At 38.3% G+C, this 21160-nt stretch overlaps 1 protein-coding gene across 1 annotated transcript in view; it reads right to left on the bottom strand.

Moving 5' to 3' along the window:
- Positions 1 to 3989: 3989 nt before the first annotated feature.
- Positions 3990 to 21160, bottom strand: part of LOC138151527 (putative glutamine amidotransferase-like class 1 domain-containing protein 3B, mitochondrial) — a 34212-nt gene continuing 17041 nt past the window's right edge. Inside the window, exons 6-7 of the mRNA XM_069075086.1 lie at positions 5212 to 5368; positions 3990 to 4595 (exon numbers count right to left, since the gene is read on the bottom strand). Coding sequence (XP_068931187.1) covers positions 4467 to 4595; positions 5212 to 5368 — 286 coding nt within the window. The 3' untranslated portion in view covers positions 3990 to 4466. The remainder of the gene's footprint in view (positions 4596 to 5211; positions 5369 to 21160) is intronic.

Here is a 21160-nt window from a genome sequence, read left to right as displayed (position 1 = left end):
ACGGCCAGTTATTTCTGGGTGTGGTGCTAAGTATCTGCGCCCGGATTCGATCCACATGTCATCCCGACACTAGAGCCAGTGCTCTTACTCGCTGTGCTACCTAGCCGCCCCACACCACAAAATTTTACACAGATTTTCCAGATCACAGGGGCATTGCTCATAACCCCTGCAATGAGGATGAGATAACTGTATTTACACTCTGATTTTCAAAGCACTGGCAAACCATAATTGCACCTACAACCTATACTTCCTTATGGTGATGATTCAGACAGCAGAAAACACTTGTAAAGAAGCTAATGATAAATTAGTTTTAACCACGAGGTGTTGAATAATGTATGCCCTGACATTTTTCTTTAAAAAAAAAAAAAGATACCATGAAATGGAAGAGGATAAGACAGGTGAGGTTTAAAAGCATTTCCTATCTTCTCTGTGACTATTCTACCCTTAAGCTCAAGGAAGATGATGATAACAATAAAACATTCCCAACAGATGACAAATCCCCAGCAACAGGCTGCCACCACATTTTTGCTCAACTACAACAGTCATTTTGAGGATAACTTACCCACCCACTCCTTTCCCACCAAGGACATGATGGATCTGTAGGAACAAGACACCTATACAAGAAGAAACCATCTCAAGTCTGGCAAGAAGCAAGGATTTCCTTAGAAACTATGTCTCAATATCACTTACAAACTAAGTGGAAATAAGAGTTTTTCATCACAGCAGAAATTACTGGTAAGTAAAACTACCCCTAGAGAAGCCAAAACCAACCTTATGAGGTACAGGGCTGAAAGCAAATTGTACTGTGGTTCCCCACTGCCATCATATTCATTAAGGTTACATGAAGTGAAAATTAACATTGTAGTGTAATGAAGAGTGGTACATTGAGAGTCAGAGAATAGGCTGAATCCAGCCTCTACTTGCTACCTACCTACATGACCTTGGATGCGCAGCTAGGTGGCAGAGTGTATAGAGTGCCTGGTTGAAAGTCAGAAAGACTCATCTTCCTGAGTTCAAATTTGACCTCAGATACCTACTAGCTGTGAGATCCTAGGCAAGTCACTTAACCCTACTTGCCTCAGTTCCTCAGTTGTAAAATGAGCTGGAGAAGGAAATGGCAAACTCCTCTAATATCTCTGCCAAGAAAACCCCAAATGGGATCACAGAGAGTTGATCAGGACTTCAAAATGACTGCACAACAATAAATGTGACCTTGGGTAAGTCTATACCTGTCTAGGCATGTTTCCTCATTTGTTGGGGTCAGAATAGTTGATCCCTAAGTGCTATGCCAGGTTCAATTTCAGATCTATGATTCCATGACCAATGGTTGCCTGGAAAGGAAAAAGAAAGCAATTTGGAGGCTGAGAGGTATGAGCAGAATGCAGAGAGAGCAATTTGAAATGATGTTATCATAGAAGCTTAGGAGTTTTTTTAAACCAGCTAGCTTAAACATGCTTCTCTTCCTCCTCCTCCTCTATGAATTTCCTTCAACCTCCATCTCCCCAGAGTGGGCTAACCTGCAAAGGGCAGGTCTTTCCCCCATACTCATGAGACCAATCTCTTTAGCACTGTCTGTTTCCTTGGAGGCATCAACCTAGCAGGGAACAAGAGTATAGGCTCACAGAAATTTTACAAGCCACAAAAGTGCTCTATCACCACCCCCTGGTGGCAGAAAATGCTTTACACAGAACTAAAAATAGGATCATCAGATTTAGAGCTGGGAAGAACTGGAAGGATCACTTAGGTCGACCCACTAATTTTACAAATGAGAAAACCGAAGCCAAGAAATTGGAACTGACCTGACAAAACTTTAGTTTAAAAAAAAAAAGTTTAGAGGGAAAAGTGAAATACCCCATTAACTAAAATGAGGTTTAGGGATCACCTCTGAAAGTTTATCTGGACCAGCTTTATCCTCGAAAGACACAGAAAACTACCTCCTATCTCACCTTTCCGCCTACAGCAAGAAAGTAGGTACTCAATAACTGATCAAGCCTACCTCTCCTTTGTTGCTCCACTTTTTCCAATTTTTTTCCTCCAGGAAACCAAGAATGACTTAAACATTCCAGGCAAGTCAAATAGTACAACAGGTAGGGGGAACTTGGCATTGGAATTAAAAGTGAGTTTGTGATTTATTTAACACAGATGGAGGCCTTAATTTAGGAAAACCTAAAGTAGAGGAATACAGTATAGCAGAATTAATGCTGGATTTGTACTCAGGAGAAATCCAGACCCACTTTTCTAGCTGTGTGAATTTGGAAAAACTACTTAACTGCTTTGAGCCTCAGTTTTCTCCTCTGTAAAGTGGGGGAGATAATACAAGCTCAGAAGGTTGTTGTGGGGAAAGCTTTATAGTGCTACAGAAATGTGACTTGTGAATCGAGTACTGATTCTTGTGGAGGCCTCCCTGTACTTACGACTTCAGAAATGTCACCTGGGTTGCATGCTTCTTTGCTACTCTTTGAACACGTTCCCTGGAATGTCACTTCCCCAAAGCCCTCTGTGTGCTGTCTTCCCCCCATTTAGGGCTGCCTTACTTGCTCACACTCACATCCCCAATGCTATACAATATAGCACTTAGCATACAGTGAGTGTTTAATACTCATCTTTTAATTTAATTATTTTAATTTAATTAATTTATTTTATTAATACTTATCTATTTGTGGACTGAACTGAGGAGTTAGCCACCATTTACAATATTGTTTATACAAGAAAACTCCACTTAAGTCCCACTCAGAGGACTCCTTGTGAAATGAAGGCTTGGTTTCTAAGCAGGAAGACACTACTAACCATGGGTTGGTAATTCATTGTATCAAATAAGTGTCTGTATTCACTTGAGGTAGATATACAAATACACATACAATAAACACAGTGTATCTTGTAAAGGCTGTCACATTTCAACTTGCAGACAAAAGCATCATACCCTTTCAAAAAATGCAACCAGCTATTATCAAGTGGCTCTTGCAGCCAAGTGTTGAGCTTGGCTTTAGAAGACCTGAGTTCAAATGCAGTCTCGGATACTTGCTAGCTGTGTGACCCTAGGCAAGTTATAACCTGTTTGCCTCATTTTCCTCATCTGTAAAATGGAGATAAATAATAGCACTTACCTCCCAGAGTCACTGAGTAACTCTCTAAAATAAAAATACCTGCAAATCACTTAGCACAGCACCTAGCACACAGCAAGCACTATATAAATGTTAGCTATTACATTAGACTGTAACCTCCCTGAGGGCAAAGGCTGTCTTTTGACTCTTTTTGTATCCTCAGTGCTTAGCATTGTGCCTGGCACATAGTGGCACTTAAGAAATGTTTATTAAACTGAATTTAATTCTAAGAAGTAATGGCTCAAAGGTAAGTCAACCAATGTGTGTTTCACCCACTCCTATTTTAATGAAAGAAAAGATGGAAAGAAGATTCCACAATCAAAAATGAAAACAAAAGAAGAGAGACCATTTTCATGGCAACAGCAATTGCACCAGTAAATTTTATTTTGTTTTCACATGTTTGGAGATTTACGCCAACTAACTATATGATGACTGTCAGGAAATCTTTTTTTTTTTTGCCTTTTTGGAAGGCAATTGGGGTTAAGTAACTTGCCCAAGGTTACACGGCCAGTTTTTGTGTGTGTGGGTGGGTGGGTGGGTGTTATGTGTCTGAGGCTGGAACTTGGGTCCTCCTGACTCTAGGGCAGGGAGCTTTACTCACTATGCCACCTAGCTGCCCCGACTGTCAGGGAATCTTAACAAGGTTAGGAAACCAGTATAATAGATTTAAAGATTTACAATTTGCCTCTTCTCCCTGAGTATAAAAGGATAAGATCGACAATGAAGAACTGCGACTCACTTAAAAGAACATTCTTGGTACCACATTTATCACTGTATCATAAGGCCCAAAGCTGTTAAAGTTTGCTTTCACCAAAGAATTAAACACATTCTCTTTGATCAAAGGGATTTTGTGTGATAGCACCATATACGTCAGTACAAATCCACAAATACAAAGTATTTACTTCTTTTATTTTATTGGTTCCATTTACATTCAGATTTGGAAGATGGGAAGTTAAACATTATACCCCTCCACTTCCAAATAATAAAAAGTATAATAGATTCAATTTAGGATTGCAAAATATTATTTCTATTCAATTACCATGCAGCAAAAAGCTAGTCTAGGTTTTAATGTAAAAAGTATGTTGTAAAAAAAACACATTACAGTTACTGCTCTCAATTTTGGGAATCCCTCCTTCTCTAATAAGAGAATCTAACCAAATCTAGGATGAAATGTTTCATCTCTAAATTAGTAACTTAAAAAGACCTCTCTTTAGGTAGGAAACATCTACACCTTAAATTCTCACCACGTAGAGACAGAAGAGGAAAAAAAATACAAGTTACCAGGTCAAAATACTTTATGTCTGATATTGTTCTACTCAGAATTGAAGCACTCAAGCCTTTTGTTACTACTGAGAATGTGGGTTCTTATTTTTTAGTTAGTTTCAACACATTCTGTACCATTACCCCAAGTCCATCAAAAATAAGGTGCAATGCTGTTTCACACATGAAGGCTGGAGTTGTGACCACCTTGTTCTTGATGTCCACATGAGCTTCGTAAGGAGAAGTTATGGAAAAGAAAAAGTCAACAAAGGGCTAATCCATCTGGTACTCCTCTAGATAATATTTAATTATATAAAATATTTACATTTCTGCATCTCAGAACCATTCTCTGACTCCACTCTTGATATTGTTGGGTAATACAGTTTTATCTACTGTTCCAATTATTCTTCACTGAAAACTCTCAGTTTTTTTTTATGACAATTGAGTCACCTTACTAAGAAAGTTACATTAGCTGCCCAGTATTTGAAGACAAGGAAGACAATCCTTTCACTTAGGCAGGTAGGTGACACTGAGCTTAGAATCATGAAGACCTGACTTCAAATCTGACCTCAGACATTGACTAGCTGTCTGACCTTCAGCAAGTCACTTAACTTCTATCTGACTCAGTTTTCTCAATTACAAAATGGAGATAATAACAGCACTCTCTCATTGAGAGGATCAAATGAGATAGTTATAAAGGGCACAAAGTAGGCACCATATAAATGCTTATTCCCTTCTCTACTCACCTGAAACCCACAGTAGCATAAAGTCAATCCAATCTGCTACACCTTAAGCTCTGCTTATGGTGGCAGTTCTCTGTCAGAGGTTTCCTGACATTCAAAAAGGATATAGTTACTTCTTTCACACAGTGCTTTGCTCCTAAGGCTTTAATAGCTTCTGCAGTCCCACAGTGAGGCCACTTCCCACCTTCCTCTTGTTCATGTCCTACTGTCACTTCTGTACCCTTAAGTACTTTGGCTGCGAGAACTGGTGAAATGCAGCACAAGCTGAAAGAATAATGAAAAATAAAGAGTTAAACTTTTAACCAGACATCATCAATTAGTTCCATATAAGAAGATGCAGCAAAAGATTTACCAGTCCACAATGTATTTATTTGTAAAAAAAAAATATCAGTTCATCTTTCTCATAGGAATCTACATAGAAGAAAAAATATTTAGCAAACTTTGTTATCCACTGTGAATTCCAAGAGCGGATATCTTTGGTAGATTAAAATTATCTGAGTTCAAATCCAGTCTCAGACATTTCTTTGCTGTGTGACCCCGGGCAAGTCAATTTACCCATGGTCTGATTCAGTTTCCTACCTCCTGAAGTTATTGTGAGAAACAAATGAGATGTTTGTAAATCATCTAGCATAGTGTCTGGCACATAGTAAAACACCTTTGTTCAGTTATTTTCAGTCATGTCCTACTTTTCATGATCCCAGTTGGGGTTTCTGTGGCAAAGATACTAGAATATTTGCCATTTCCTTCTCCAGAGTAAACTCCTAATAGATGATTATTCCCTTTCCATCTTCCCATCTTTTGAAAGGAAAGAAAAGATGGCAGAGTAGCATGAAGAAACACTGTAAGCTCCTACTCCCCCACCCCAACACAACTCTCCCAAAAAGAAACAGAAAAGGTACAAGACTAAATATTGATTAAGAAATACAAGAAAAAGTGGCCAGGTTCTGGCCAGGAACACTAGCTGCATGAAAGTCTTGTGTCCAGAGGCTATATACTAAGAAAGAATGAGAAATGAAACCATACTGTAGCACCATGAAATCATACAGGGTAAGGAACAGGTACCAACTGGCAGCTTTGATCCAGGATGGACTGAGACAAACTATGGCCAGGGACAGTGCTCCAGGGTAGTAAGAATTCCTGAGTTCTGGGCTATGAATTGAGCAAGGAACAAGTTCAGAAGCAAATAGCAGCTATTTGGCTAGGAGTCCAAGACCAAAGCAGACTCTCAGTCTGGAGCAGAAACACTGGACTAAGAAGAGTTACAGGTCTGCTCCTCTGAAGCAGCAGAGCATCCCAGCTAGCTGACAGGAACAGAGTCCAGCAGCAGTCTCACAATTTAGACCAAAACCTAGATCAGCAACTTTCTGAGATCAAATCAGAAGGGCAGCAATGAGACTTGCCCTGGATCAGATCATTCTGTGAGTCCTGAAAGCTTGCAGGTCCCCAGACCAAGCTGTCCTTAAGAGCCTAGAATAACAAAACACAATAACTCCAAGAAAACAGCAGTGAGATCAATCCAGATCTTCCCTCCTAAAACATACAAAGTCCTACCCTAAAAAAAAGTCTGAACTTTGGAAGAATGAGCAAACAAACAAAAGAGATTCCCACCTTTTATGGTAGGATTATTATGGTGAAAGGTATGCTCAAGACTCAAAACTGGAAGAAAAGAATGACTTCAAAATATCTAAAAGCAAAGACTCAAAGAAAAACAAACTATGGGTACAAATTCAACTAGAACTTTTAGAAGAGACAAAGAATTTTAAAATGTTTTTTATAAATCAAATGAGAGAGCTAGAGGGAAAAATTTTTTAAAGAAATGAAAGTGACAGAACAAAGGAAAGAACTGGAAAGGGAACTGGCTTGGCACAAGAGATTCAAAATTTTGCCCAAGCAGCAAACTCTCTAAAAATTAGAATGGACCAAGCAGAAACTAATGGCTTCATGAGAAAAGAAAAAAAAAAGAAATATTAAAACAAAGCAAAAATACTAAAAAAGTGGAAGAAGTTTTAAAGTATATAAGGCAAAAACAAATGACCTAGAAAACAGATCAAGAGAAAAAGATTCAAGGATCACTATACTACCAAAAAGAGCCTAGACATTATATTTCAAAAAAAATCTTTAAGAAAACTGCCCATATCTCTTAGAACCAGAGGACAAACGGGAAATAAAAGAATCTACTAAATCACTTCCTGACACTCCAAAATTAAAACTCCCAAGAACATCATAGTTAAAATCTAGAGCTTCCAAGCCAAAGAAAAAAATACCACAAGGAGACAGAAAAAAAATTCAAATACTTAAGAACCACAGTACGGTTCACACATTATTTAGCAGCCAATAATATATTTTAGAAGGCAAAGGATATACAGACTCATGACCAAGAAAACCTTACCCAGCAAAAGTGAGCATCCCCATTCCCAATACATCTAAGTGGTCAAAAACATTTCTCAAAAGAAGAAATGCACAGTAAAAATTACATGAAAGAAGGCTCTAAATTACTAATGATAAGAGAAATACAAATCAAAAGACTCTGAAGTTTCACCTCACACCCTGCAAAATGGCAAAGATGACAAAAAAATGTAAATAAGTCAATGTTGGTAGGGTTGTGAGATGACAAGCACATTGATGCACTGTTGGTAGAACTATGAAGGTCCAACCACTATGGAAAGCAATTTGAAATTAAGTTTAAGTAATTGACTAAAATGTCCATATTCTTTGACCCAGAGATCACACTGTTAGGTATATACATTAAGGAGATCAAAGACTGTAATAAAAGCCCCATATAAACCAAAATACTTAATATTGTAGTACTTATGTAGTAACAAAAAATTAGAAAAGTGAATTAGATGTCCAACAACAGGGAAATGACCAAACAAATTGTGGAACATAAATGTAACTGAATATAGCCATCTAGGTGCTAATTTTTACAGTGAATGTGACATTCCTACACCATTTCCCTCTGAACCTCCCAAAAATGCCACAGCAGACTTAGAAATTTACTAGTGTGTCACACTGAAAAGACGGAGTAACACTGGAAAATACAGTTAGCTATTATAACATTCCAAATACTTTCTAATAACTCAGGATGAGTTAGATTTTTATAGATGCCTGTTAAATCCTCAGTTTATTTAATTCTCAGTTTCATTTCTCTGATTCCATTACTGCCTATTAAAACTTCTGGAAACATGCCAGAAGGCGAAAGAGACTGTAGCTCTCCCTACAGCTCCCAGAAATACAGAAACAGAATGGTCAACAAGGAGAGTAACTTAAAACCCTCCCCACAAAAATTGGTTCACAGAAAGAGAAAAGGCACAATTAAATAAACAAAAACAGCTTTTAACACAATAATAAATACTACAGCTTAAGAAAAAAAGAAAAGACATCAGAAGGAAAAAATAATGAATAGCAAAGATGCCTCTTTCCACTATTATTTGACATAGTGCTAAAAATTTTACCTATGGCAATAAGATTACAAAATCAAAGGCATAAAGCATTGGTTGAAAAGAGAAAAGTTTATCACTATTTTCAGGCAACATACTATTGTACTTAAAAAGCCCAAGAGAAGAATCACAAAACTAACTGAAACAACAGATAAAACAGTTGTAGAAAACAAATAAATTCACAAAGAGCAACAAGTATTTGTACCTAGTACTAACAAAAACCAGGAAGAAACTATTAGAAAAATTCCATTCAAAGTAACTATAAAATTCAGTAGTTAATTTATCAAGAAACACATAAGACTGAGGCAGCTAGGTGGTGCAGTGAATAGAGCACTGGCCCTGGAGTCAGGAGGACCTGAGTTCAAATTCGGCCTCAGACACTTAACACAAAAACTAGCTGTGTGACCTTGGGCAAATTGCTTAACCCCAATTGCCCTCCAAAAGGCAAAAAAAAAACCACACACTAGAGATTTAAAAAAATTAAAAAAAAATACATAAGATTTATATAAATACAACACAACCTTCTTGACAAAAAAAAAAAAGATAAATATCCGAAGAGTATTGATGATTAGGCCATACCAATATGATAAAAATTATACCATCCTTACATAGTTAATATCATACCAATCAAATTACTTAGAACTACACAAAATATTAAAAAAACTCATTTGGAAAGGCAGAGGGTCTAGAATCTCAAGTTAAGACAGTAAGAAAAAAGGACAAATGAAAAGAGCAAAGCTTTATTAGACCTCAAAATAAATTATCAAGTAGTCATTTATGAATGAAGAAGAACTTAACAATTTACTATCTGTCAAGGCCTGTGCTAAGCACTGAGGATACAAACAGAAAAAGCAAGATAGTACCTGCTTTCAAGGGACTTAGTTAAAACATCATATATAGGAGGATTTGAATTCAGTGGCTAGAAGAGCTCATAAGGCCTAAGAGTGCTGAAGCAAGGAACATGGTCAGGCCTGGAGATCTAGAGGGTATAATGGCATGGCAGATACTAAGGTCTTGTATTCTTCCATCTTATCAAAAGGATTATAATTGGCTACTCTCAGTTCATCCACATCCACCCTTTGGGAAGGTAAATATATTAGGGAATGTGGGGTTGTAGGTACCCAAAGTGACATCACCTTTGGGAAGCCTCAAACAAGTAGAACAGAGATTGTGGGTTTCCCCTTGTGTGGGATATGGAAACCCTAACCCAAACTGACTACTCTTAAAGTGAAGGTAGAAAGATTTATTAGAATCTCGCGAGAAGCGGGCGGTCCAGTCTCTGGGACAGCACTGACAGAGAGGAGGCCGCTGTACACACATAAGCTAAAGCTGGGTTAAATAAGCAAGGGTTATGAATATTAACATAATTATTACTAATGAGGCTCTAATCTTGTTACATAATACATTAGGTCCATTACGTCAGTGTATTACAACCTCAGAATACTGGACTCCTCCTTTCAGTCTACCCTTGATACATCCTTAATCTGGACTTGAGGGTCCCAAGGCTACTGTCTGTCCCTTGATTGGTCAAATCCACCTGCTACTGCCAGCTCCTTCCATTCTTCATTATTTTTAATAATAATACTATCTATAATATATAATTTCATAATACTATCTATGAGTTTTTGTCTGGGAACCAGGGACTGAGCTTCTTTTCCAAGGTTACTGCCTGTTCTCCCTTATCAGTAGTCTTGTTCAGCGATTCTTGCAGTTCTATAGAAATTTAACTCTTTCATGGTAAGCTGGGTGAGAAGGACTGACTAGAATAGAGCAACTATACAGAAAGTTTTCTAAAGTTTCAAAGTCACATAATTTCTAATAAAAAAAAAAATGAAAACTTAGGCCTAAGACCTAAGGACTTACTTTAGTAGACAGTCTCTGAGAAACCACACTTTTAGCTTTCCCATACACCCTCACAGGGGTGGGGATAGTAGAATCAGTATGTGGACAAGAGTAAGGTAAAGGAACGAGGGTATTGGCAGGAAGATTAGGGGAGAAGGGTACCCGCTAGCAGCTTGTCACATCTGGCCACCCAGATGGGGTCAGTCACTAAAATTATTTGGTACCAGTTTTAAAAAACTGGGTTCAGTTCACAAGACTGGATAAACAAGTCAAACCACATTAACATCTACTAACATAAGCATTTACTATATGCCAGGCACTGTGCAAAGCACTAGGGATAAAAAGAAATGCAAAAAAAAAGTTCCTGCCCTCAAGGAGATGACAGTATAAAAGGGAAAATAATATATAAATAACAATGTATAAATGAGATCCATATAGAGTAAATACAGGGTAAATTGGCCATAACCTGAGAGAGAAGCCACTAAGAGATTTGTATCAGGAAGAATATAGAAATTAGTACTAGGGTATTATTCAGTTGATTCCATTTAAGGTTTTTTTGGCAAGGATACTGGAGTGGTTTACCATTTCTTTCTCCAGCTCATTTTACAGATAAGGAAACTGAGGCAAACAGTGACTTGCCCAGGATCACACAGCTAGTAAGTATGTGAGGCAAGATTTGAACTCAGGTCTGGCTTCAGGTTCTATCCTCAACATGGTCTTAGCCGTCATGCCCAGACTTAAAGAGGTGACAGTACTGCTGTATCCTGCCCTGGTCACATCTCAAGTGGAGTATGCCAGGCCTGGCAACATTTTAAGATAGATATTAACAAATTGGAACTCATTCACTGAAAGCTAATTTGTTGAGGAAAGGAGGGGAACCCAGCCTAGAGAATACTGAGAGGCATGATAGTTATCTTCAAATATTTGAAGAATTATCATATGGAAGCATAATTAGATCTATCCTGTTTGGCCCCAGATGCTATAAGTACTGGTGGAGTATTTAGGGAAACATATTTTGACATAAAGTAAGGAAAAGTCTCCTAATACTTAGTGGTTCAAACAGAATAGATTGCTTTCAGGAGTGAATTCCCTACCATTAAAGTTCTTCCAAAAGCTGAATTACTACTTGTCAAGGATATTACAAATCGAATTTATGCTTTGGGTAAGAGGAGACCTAGAAGAAGTCTAAAGTCATTTCCAACTTGGAGATTCTATGATTCTAAGTAATTGTAAATTATATATTTGCATGTATAATATGTATTGGTATAGCAGTCTTAAATAGTAATCACAAGTCTTCATTAATGATGGGTATCTTCTAATTTCCATCACAAGGACTCCTCTCTACTCCATATTAGGAAGCCAGTGACTTTGTGAAGACAAAAAAAAGAGAATAAAACCAGACTGCAATTCTAACTCTCATCTAGAATGTGTTTTTACATTGCTCAGTCAAAAAACAACAAAAAACCCTGTTCATTTGGACAAACCATTCTTTTTTATAAACTCTAGTCTATTTGCCAAGTTATTGATGTACCTTGATTGTATATTCACAGTAAACAGTGGGTCACTTCTTCTATAGTATTTATCAGTTTTTGGCTACTCCTATGCCTAGTGGAAAGTGCACCAAGAACCAAACTTTATGTCTAGTCTCCAAAACATCTTCATCCTCAAAGACAGGTGTCCTTCTTGAATATGGGAACCTATAAAGAGAGATATCCCTTTCACATCACCTTTCTATAGCTGCCATATTCATGGTCTTGGTCCTATTCATCAAAGGAAGCTACTATGCTTGAAATGCATGATTATACATTACTAATGCCTGAAAACTTTTAAAATTTGTGTGATCTCTGATCTCACAAAACCATTTGCTCTGCACCCCTCTAATGCATTTGTAATATATAACATAATATTGTACATATATATGTATAATAATATCAGTTATCTGTGTCTCTCCCATCCCCCTGCTAGAATGAAAGTTCCACAAGGATAGGGACTAAGTCTTATCTAAATTGGTACATCTACTAGCACTAACACCAGGTTATATATAATAGATGCTAAATGTTTGTTAAATGAATGAATAGCACTTAACACAAAAACTAGCCGTGTGACCTTGGGCAAGTCACTTAACCCCAATTGCCCTCCAAAAAGCAAAAAACAAAAATTAAATGAATGAATGGGATGAACAAATATGTTCACAAATAAATCTTTTCAGGCTGCTTCAAATGAAAAGAATGAAGAGTACATATTATTTCCAAATATGGGTTTCAGGGTAACTAATTCAAAGTGCAGAATCAAGAAAAAAATACAGAAAGCTTGACATTCATCAGCCCACAAATAGATAACATTCAGAGCTCAAAGGATCATGGATTTAGAGGTCAAAAGATCTTCAAGAATCATTAAGTCTAACATCCTCAATTTAGAGATAAAGAAATTGAAATCCAGAGTGATTAAGTGACCTGCCTAAGGTCACATAGCTACAAAGAGACAGAATCAGACTTTGAACCCAGGTTCAAATTTATCATCACACTTGCCATGGCACTATGATGCCTACACTCCTTTTGTTTGAAAGGCAGTCACTGATGCTATTTGCTTCAATCAGTCATTAGAAAACTTTATTTAAATTCCCTCCTCTGAGAACAGAGAACTGGCTCTTTCAGGTGATGGCAATTCCCCTCCATTCATATAATCACACAAAACAATTTGCTTTCTAGAGGTCAAAAGGTTTTTCTCCTCACAATTTTCCTTTTACTATATCTTACCCTCATTCACAATTTGACTTTCAATGAGATTTCATGTTTTCAAAAAAGTATGTAAGGTCAGAAAGGGGAATTACAAATTCCTCTGCAATTTCACTTCTATGTTTCTCCTTCAAACCTCCTTTTGGTCTTTGAGAAGCAAGAAAGTGAGTAAAGTGAGGGATTTATCATTTTCTTCTCTATGCCAGCAAAGTCCACAGTCATTTTATGACACATTAAGTTACACAATAAATCTAATCATGAAAGATATACTGAAGACCCAATGTTTCAAATCACATAGTATTTGTTGCTCTATGAGCACAATAAAGATTTTAATTGGAAAATCTTGCTAAACTGGAAAATGGCAACTGTTTCTATTTACAAGATATTTCTGAATAGTTACAAAAAGGGTTTTATTATTGTTCATTACAAAAGCCTTTAAACCAAAAATGCCACATTATGGTATTCTAGATGACTAATGACTTACTACATTTTATAGTTTAAAAAATAATAAAACCTCATTATGGTGATGAACCAGGAGTAAACTCCTCAAAGGTTACAGCAAGTACTTTTCATTACAATGGATATTATACTTTTATTTATTGTACTCTTTTACTTTGGGAAAAAGAGTACAATCACTGCACCCCTATGACAACACCAAGAAAACAAGTTTACTTCTTGGCACAAGATGCATATAATACCATGCTTACCCAAGAGTCAAATGAAAACTATGAACTAAAAAAGGCCAAGGAATTGCATGCACATTCATAGAATTGCTAAGAATTTTTAAGCTTTAGCCAAATAGACTAGCAAAAAAATGAGTGAAAGGGGAAAAAAAAGCCTTCTGCTACAAAACCAATAAACATATTAAATGCTAACAAGGTTTGAGAAACAGTGCAACAGGTGATACAAATATAAAAGCCATCTCAGTTATCTGCTATCAAAGAACTTACAATCTATAAAGAGGACTCAAGACGCACAAATGAGAGTAATAAAGTAGAAAATTACAGGGCCAATGGAGAATTCCAGATAAAGTACTCCATGAAATTTTGAAAAAGGAGATCAACATGTATAGCTGTGAGAAATCAGAGAGGGCTTCAAAGAAGTGGCCCCTAAACTGAACTTTAAAGGAAGAGAGGCATTTCAACGGGCATCAACAAGGAAAGAATGCACAATGAAATATGTGGCCTGTACAAATGTCAAGACACAAGAAACTGTAGAGAGGCTGGGGAACAGTTATTAGTCCAACTGGGCTAGAATACAGAACACAAGAGGGAATAAATGAAACGATAGAGTCAAACTCTAACAAAGAGCTAATCTCTAACTTAGAGCTAAACTTTTTGGGAAGGTCCAAAAAATGTTAGACTAAGGTGTATATTGTCCAAAAGGTCACAGGAAGTCACTGAGGCCAGGATTATAAACAGTAGGGAAGTGCTATAGCAACTTTTTTTGCCCCTAGACCTCATAAGTATGTAGGTATGACACAACAAATATTTATTAAGCACTTGCTTATGCAAAGAATCAAGAACCTTAAAGTGCATTTAGTCTAAAACCCTCTTGCTACAAGTGAGGAAACTGAAGCTTAGGCAAATGAGGTACAAAAGCTTACAAGGTGAGTAGCAATCAAAACTAGAAGCCAAGTATCTAAATTCATAGTCCACTGCTCTTTCAACATTATTCTGCTTCCCATATAGTCTAGGTATGAGAAAAGCAGCTCCAATGTAACAGTTTTGATCTAATGGGGCCCTAAAAATAGCTATAGGTAGATACACAACTGAGGGTTCAGTATGGCCAAACAGGGCAATGGCCCCAACTAATGCAGTACAGTTAATCCCCTGTATTGAGGTTTCTGTGAGTGTAAAATATAGGGGAAAGTACGCATACAGCAGAGGATTGCCATGGGCTGCTCAGTGTCCAGCACTTAGCATGATTCGGAGATGTGAATAAGAAATGACCAGGCCATGTGGGTAGTTCAAGGAAGAACGATGAACTCCATTTATTGATTCTTAGGACAAAGTTTTTATAGAGCAATGAGACAAAAGAAGAGGACTCAAGTATTCTTATCATTATCTTAGTCTGTTATATCCTAGAGTAGCATGGAATAGATAATTTGATAAAGATTTGTTATCTAGGAGACCAAAGGCTCAGGTATCTGCTAATGCAGCCGCAGTCATAAACAGATACAACTGAGATCAAACTTCAAAGCCAAAGCTGCAATCCTCAAAAGACATCACGTTTAGAGCTGACCACCCAAAGATACCTGAGTGCAGAATCAGATATTTTGGCTCTCAATAACTAAAGTCTTGGGGTATAGCCTACTGATCTCAGGACTCAAACAACATCCTTTTAAATGCAACCCATATCAAAAGTAAGGAGCTAACTTAGTGAAAAGTCACATCTCAAAGAGGTCTTTGATATTCGGGTCCACTGATATCAAGGTAATTATCTGAAGTCCTGGCTCAGGCCTCTTTGGCTCCCAACAGAGAATCAATTTAAATATGTATTAAAAACAAGTGACAAAAATAAGTCGAAGTAAGAAGATGCTAGGGCCAAGGAATATAGGAAGAGTAATGGGAGAGTGGGTGGCTAAGACATATGAGGTGTATAATCAGAGCAGAGTGCTACCTATCTACTTCAATATGTCAAGCGTGACTATTATATAGGCAATATCTCTACCAATTCAGACTAAACAATCTCCACATCTTAGTGAATTGTCTTAATGATTTACTATAGCCAAAAAAGGTAATTATGTAGCGGCCTACCCTTTGAAATCAAAGGGCAGGCTACTATATGGTTATATAACTATATTCTAAATACATATAAGTATGATGGAATTAGCTTTGTTTTCAGAGAAAATGGACAAATTAAGTTTTCCCACGTTTCTCTGAATTCTACATACACATCACTTCTTATAGCACAGAATTATGTTTAGCCCTTCCCCCCAAAATATACAACTACTTTGCTTCAAGTTCTTTGCTACCACAAAACACCTTGCTATGAATATGCTGGTGTACATGATGATAAACTTCATTACATTTAGCTAGGCTTGCACTAAGAACATAAATACACAGAACATGAGTTATCCCTTCCCTCAGTTGAATTTTTCAAAGCTTCCATCCAACTGGTATAGTAAGCATCCTGCAAGACAAGAGCATGGGCCAGGAAGGGAGTAAACACAACTCTCCTTACATCATAATTCAGCATCTTCCCTCTTTTCTGTTAAGGTTGTAAATAGAGGAAGGGGAAATTAATCATAGAATTGCTTTATAGCTAGAAGTTATCTCTGATTTACAGAATCTTAGAGATGAAATGAACATGAGGGGAGAATCACCTGGTCCTAATCATTTCTGAAGAATCCTCTCTCCAGCATCCCTGAAAAGTGGCCATTCAGTCTCTACTTTAAGACCTGCAGTGATGAATAGCCACTACCACCCAACATAAGCCAGTCTACTTTTGGACAGCTCTAAGTTTTAATAAATTTTTCCTTACACTGAGCTAAAAATCTGCCTCTCTGCAACCTCTACACACTACTCCAAGTCTTGCCCTCAAGGGCACCAAACAAAACAAAGCTAATTCCTCTTCCATAAATGAGTCTTTCAAATGCTAAGAAAAAAAAAAGTTCTCATGACCTACCCTTTCCCATCCATGTCTTCTCTTCTCCAGACCAAACATTTTTAGTTCCTTCCATAGAGATCTCCTGACTTGATACTAGTACTATTTACTATTATGATCTGGTGTAGAAGATTCCATCTTTCACCTAGAAAAATCTGAAAACCAGAGCACCAGAGCCAAAGCAAAGACAGCAGAGAAAAAAGGGGCTCACTTGAGCTCTCCCAAATGCCCCTCCAAACACCTTTAAAATAATGCCTCAAAAATTCTGGAGCAGCAGAATCCACAAAAGATGAGATGAAACCATTTTCTAACCCAAGACAACTTAGGTGGTCAGTGGAAAACTCTGCTGATACCATCTCACAATGGGGTGAGAGTGGAGCTCAGTCCAGTTAAGGGTCTGCCAGCAAAGACCGGGCCCTAGTAACCCAGGAATGGGCCTGGGGAGCAACTGAACTAGCAGCTGCAGTGGCTGCTTTCAGAGTTCTCAGCCCTCAGACAGTTAAGGGGTCAGACAACTGGCTAGAAGGAGGTTACAGGCGTACCTTTGCTAGTGCTGGAGGAACAACTATGTTGCATTGCCCATGGACAAGGGTCACAGTCTCAGGACAAAGAGGAGTACAAGCACATCAGAGCTTGCAATTGCAGCAGAATGGGGACGCTGGTCACAGTTCCAGGACATAAAAGAGTGCTTAAGGTCATTCAAAAACCAGAGCATGGACCAGGAAAATAGTAAACATACCTCTCCTTACATTGTAGCACCTTGGAAGAACTGAAAAGCTTACAGACCCCCAGAATCACCTCTGAAAACAGTTACACAAAAACTCTGAAGCTTGGGAAAGTGGACCGTTCATCCCATAAGTAGAGTCCCACTTTAGCATATAATTAAAAGTCAAGAAATAGGCTGGAAAAAATGAGCAAAACACAGAAAAATAGTGTGACTGTAGAAAGTTACTAGGGTAACATGGAAGAATAAACCACACTCGAAAGAAGAGAACAAAGTCAAAATTGCTACATCTAAAAACTCAAAATAAAATATGAATTGGCCCTAGACCATGGAAGACCTCAAAAAGAATTTTAAAAATCAAATAAGAGAGGTGGAAGAAAAACTGGGAAGAGAAATGAGAACAATGCAAGAAAATCATGAAAAAAGAGTCAATGCGGTAAAGGAGGCACAAAAAAATACTGAAGAAAATTACACGTTAAGAAACAGAATAGGCCAAAAGGTAAAAGAAGTACAAAAATCCAATGAAGAGGAAGAATGTCTTGAAAGCAGAAATAGGGAGTCAAGATGGCAGAGTAGAAGCAGGACCTTCCTGCTGCTCTGGCTTCCACCTTCCCCAATCCATGTAAAAAGGGGACACTAAACAAACTTTGGAGTGGCAGAACCCACAAAATGACACAGAGAAGCTAACCTCCCACTGACGACAGCCTGGCAGGACAGCAGGAATCGGACAGCACAGTGCTCTGGGTCGTTTCCAGGTTTATCAACACATATATGCGAAGGACAAAGTGAGAGGTCAGTACAGTCTGGACTTTGGGACCAGTAGTTGGGAGAGCTTCGTCTTTGCCCCCAGGGCAAGAAGCCATTAAGACGCCTTGGCTCAGCCAGGCCACACTGCAGCTTTAGCTCCTGGCCTGCACACTGTAGAGGGAACAAGTGACCAGTCTAAGGGGTAATCGCTCTTGCTTTAACCTGCTTGGATCTGGATTGCAGTCTAGGGTGGAGGTCCTGGGGTGTGGGACCAGCTTGTCAGAGTGTGTTGAGGCTTCAGAGAAGGGCACCCAACTAATACTTCCAGCAGCTGAGAAAACCCCAGAATTTGGGACAGAAGCTCCCCTGTCTGGTGGCAGAGTCCTACTATGGCAAAAAGCCCAGGGGTCAAGTGACTGAGGGGTGACATGACCAGGCAAAGGAAGCAAAGCAAACAGAAGAATCCAACATTAGACTCCTATTTTGGGAAAAAAAGGAGCAAAGCATGGAACAGGAGGAAAACAGTGAAGTCAGAACTCCTGCACCAAAAGCTTCAAAGGAAAGTACTAGCTAGTTACAAGCCATAGAGGGCCTTAAGAAGCAGATAAGAGAAATGGAGGAAAAATTAGGAAGAGAAATGAGAACGATGCAAGAAAATTATGAAAGGAGAGTCAACAGCCTGACTGAGGAAAATCACACCTTTTAAAAAACAGATTAACTCAATTGGCAAAAGAGGCTCAAAAGGGCAATGAGGAGAGGAATGCCTTAAAAAGCCGAATTTGCCAGATGGAAAAAGAAGCTCTAAAGCTTAATGAGGAGAATCATTCCCTCACATTTAAAATGGAGCAAAAGGAAGCTAGTGACTTTATGAGAAATCAAGATGATGTTAAACAGATCCAAACAAATGAAAGAATAGAAGGCAATGTAAAATATCTCATGGGAAAAACCACTGACATGGAAAACAGATCCAGGAGAGATAATTTAAAAATTGTTGGACTACCTGAAAACCATGATCAAAGAAAGAACCTAGAAATCATCCTCCAAGAAATTCTCAAGGAAAATTGCCCTGAGGTTTTAGAACCAGAAGGCAAAATAGAGGTTGAAAAAATCCACCGATCACCTCCTGAAAAAGATCCCCAAAAAGAAAACTCCTAGGAATATTATAGCCAGGTTCCGGAATTCCCAGATCAATGAGAGAATATTACGAGCAGCCAGGAAGAAACAATTTGAATATTGTGGAAATACAATCAGGATAACACAGGATCTGGCAGCTTCTACACTGAGGGATCAAAGGGCCTGGAATATGGTATTATGGAGGGCAGAAGAGCAGGGATTAAAATCAAGATTCACCTACCCAGCAAAACTGAGTATCATGTTTCAGGGGAAAATATGGTCATTCAGTGGAATAGAGGACTTTCAAGCATTCTTAACAAAAAAACCAGAGTTGAATAGAAAATTTGACATTCAGATACAAGAAGCAAGAGAAGCTTGAGAGATAAACTGGGAAAAGAAATCATAAGCCACTTATCAAAGTTGAACTATTAACATTCCTACATGGAAAAATAATAACTGTAACTGATGAAACTCTTCCCAGTATGAAAATAGTTGAAGGGCTATGTGTGTGTGTCTATATCTGAGGGTATACAGGTGTATGAATACATATGTGAATGTGTATGTGTGTGTGTGTGTATATATATATATATATATATATATATATATATATATATATATATATGTTTACAGGTATACATAGATAGAGGGCACATGACCAAGTTATTCGGAAGGGATGATACTTAAAAGGTGAAATTAAGAGGTGAGAGAGGAATATAATGAGAGGAGATGGAAAGAGACAGAATGGGGTAAACTATCTCATACAGAAGAGGCAAGGGAAAATGGTTACGATGAAGGGGAAGAATAGGAAGGCAAAAGGGAATGGGTCAACCTTATTCTCATTGAATTTGGCTTGGGGAGGGAATGAAATATACACTAAATAGGGTATCTCAATCTATAGGAGTGTAGGGGGGAAGAAAGAGCATGAGAGCGGGGATGATAGAAGGGAGGAAAGACTGGGGGGGAGGGAAGTTGGAAGCACCCACTTTTGAAAAGGGATGGGATCAAAGTAGAGAACAGAACAAGTGGGAGGTGGGATAGGAGGGAGGGAAATATAGTCAGTCTTTTACAATATATCTACTACCCGTGTTTCCCCGATAATAAGACCTATCCCGAAAATAAGCCCTCCCCTTACTGTGTAAGATTCCTCGAAAATAAGCCCTCCCCCGAAAATAAGCCCTATTGAGATTGCTACTGTAGTGAAGGTGATCCCCTGTGCTACACGCTACATTACGGTACCCTCTGTATGCACCATCCCACCCCCCCCCGTGAAACGCACGCCGCTCTCCGAGCTGCATACAATCAGAGCTGCAGCAGTGAGCGCATCATCCTGTTCTTCCCCAGTGATTTGCTTGCTGGCGCCATTGACAGCAGTGCTGCGGAGGAGAGCTGAGGCAGGACAACATAAGCCCTCCCCTGAAAATAAGACCTCTGGTGTTTTTCTTTCCAAAAAAATTAATAAGACAGTGTCTTATTATCGGGGAAACACGGTAAGTTACTGTTTTGCATTAGCCACACATGTACAACCTATACTGAATTGCTTATCTTCCCAGTAAGGGTGGGTGACAAGGGAGGAAGGGAATAAATCTGGAATTCAAAGTTTTAAAATCAAATCTTTAAATATATGTATACTATTATTAATACCACTTTACATGTAATTGGGAAATAAGATATACAGGCACTGGGGCATAGAGATCCACTGGAAAAGTCGAAAGGGGTATGGGAGAAAATATGGGAGAGAGCAGACTGGAGTAGGGGATATCCGGTGGGACTATTTTGGGGTGGTGGGTAGGGGAAAAATGGGGAGAAAATTTGTAACTCAAAATCTGGTGGAAATCAATGATGTAAATCA

Source organism: Petaurus breviceps, unplaced genomic scaffold, assembly GCF_028583685.1.
Source record: "Petaurus breviceps papuanus isolate PSGF00001 unplaced genomic scaffold, PetGlider_PUasm1.0 90897, whole genome shotgun sequence".
Taxonomy (NCBI): domain Eukaryota; kingdom Metazoa; phylum Chordata; class Mammalia; order Diprotodontia; family Petauridae; genus Petaurus; species Petaurus breviceps.
This window is presented reverse-complemented; position numbering and strand designations above follow the sequence as displayed.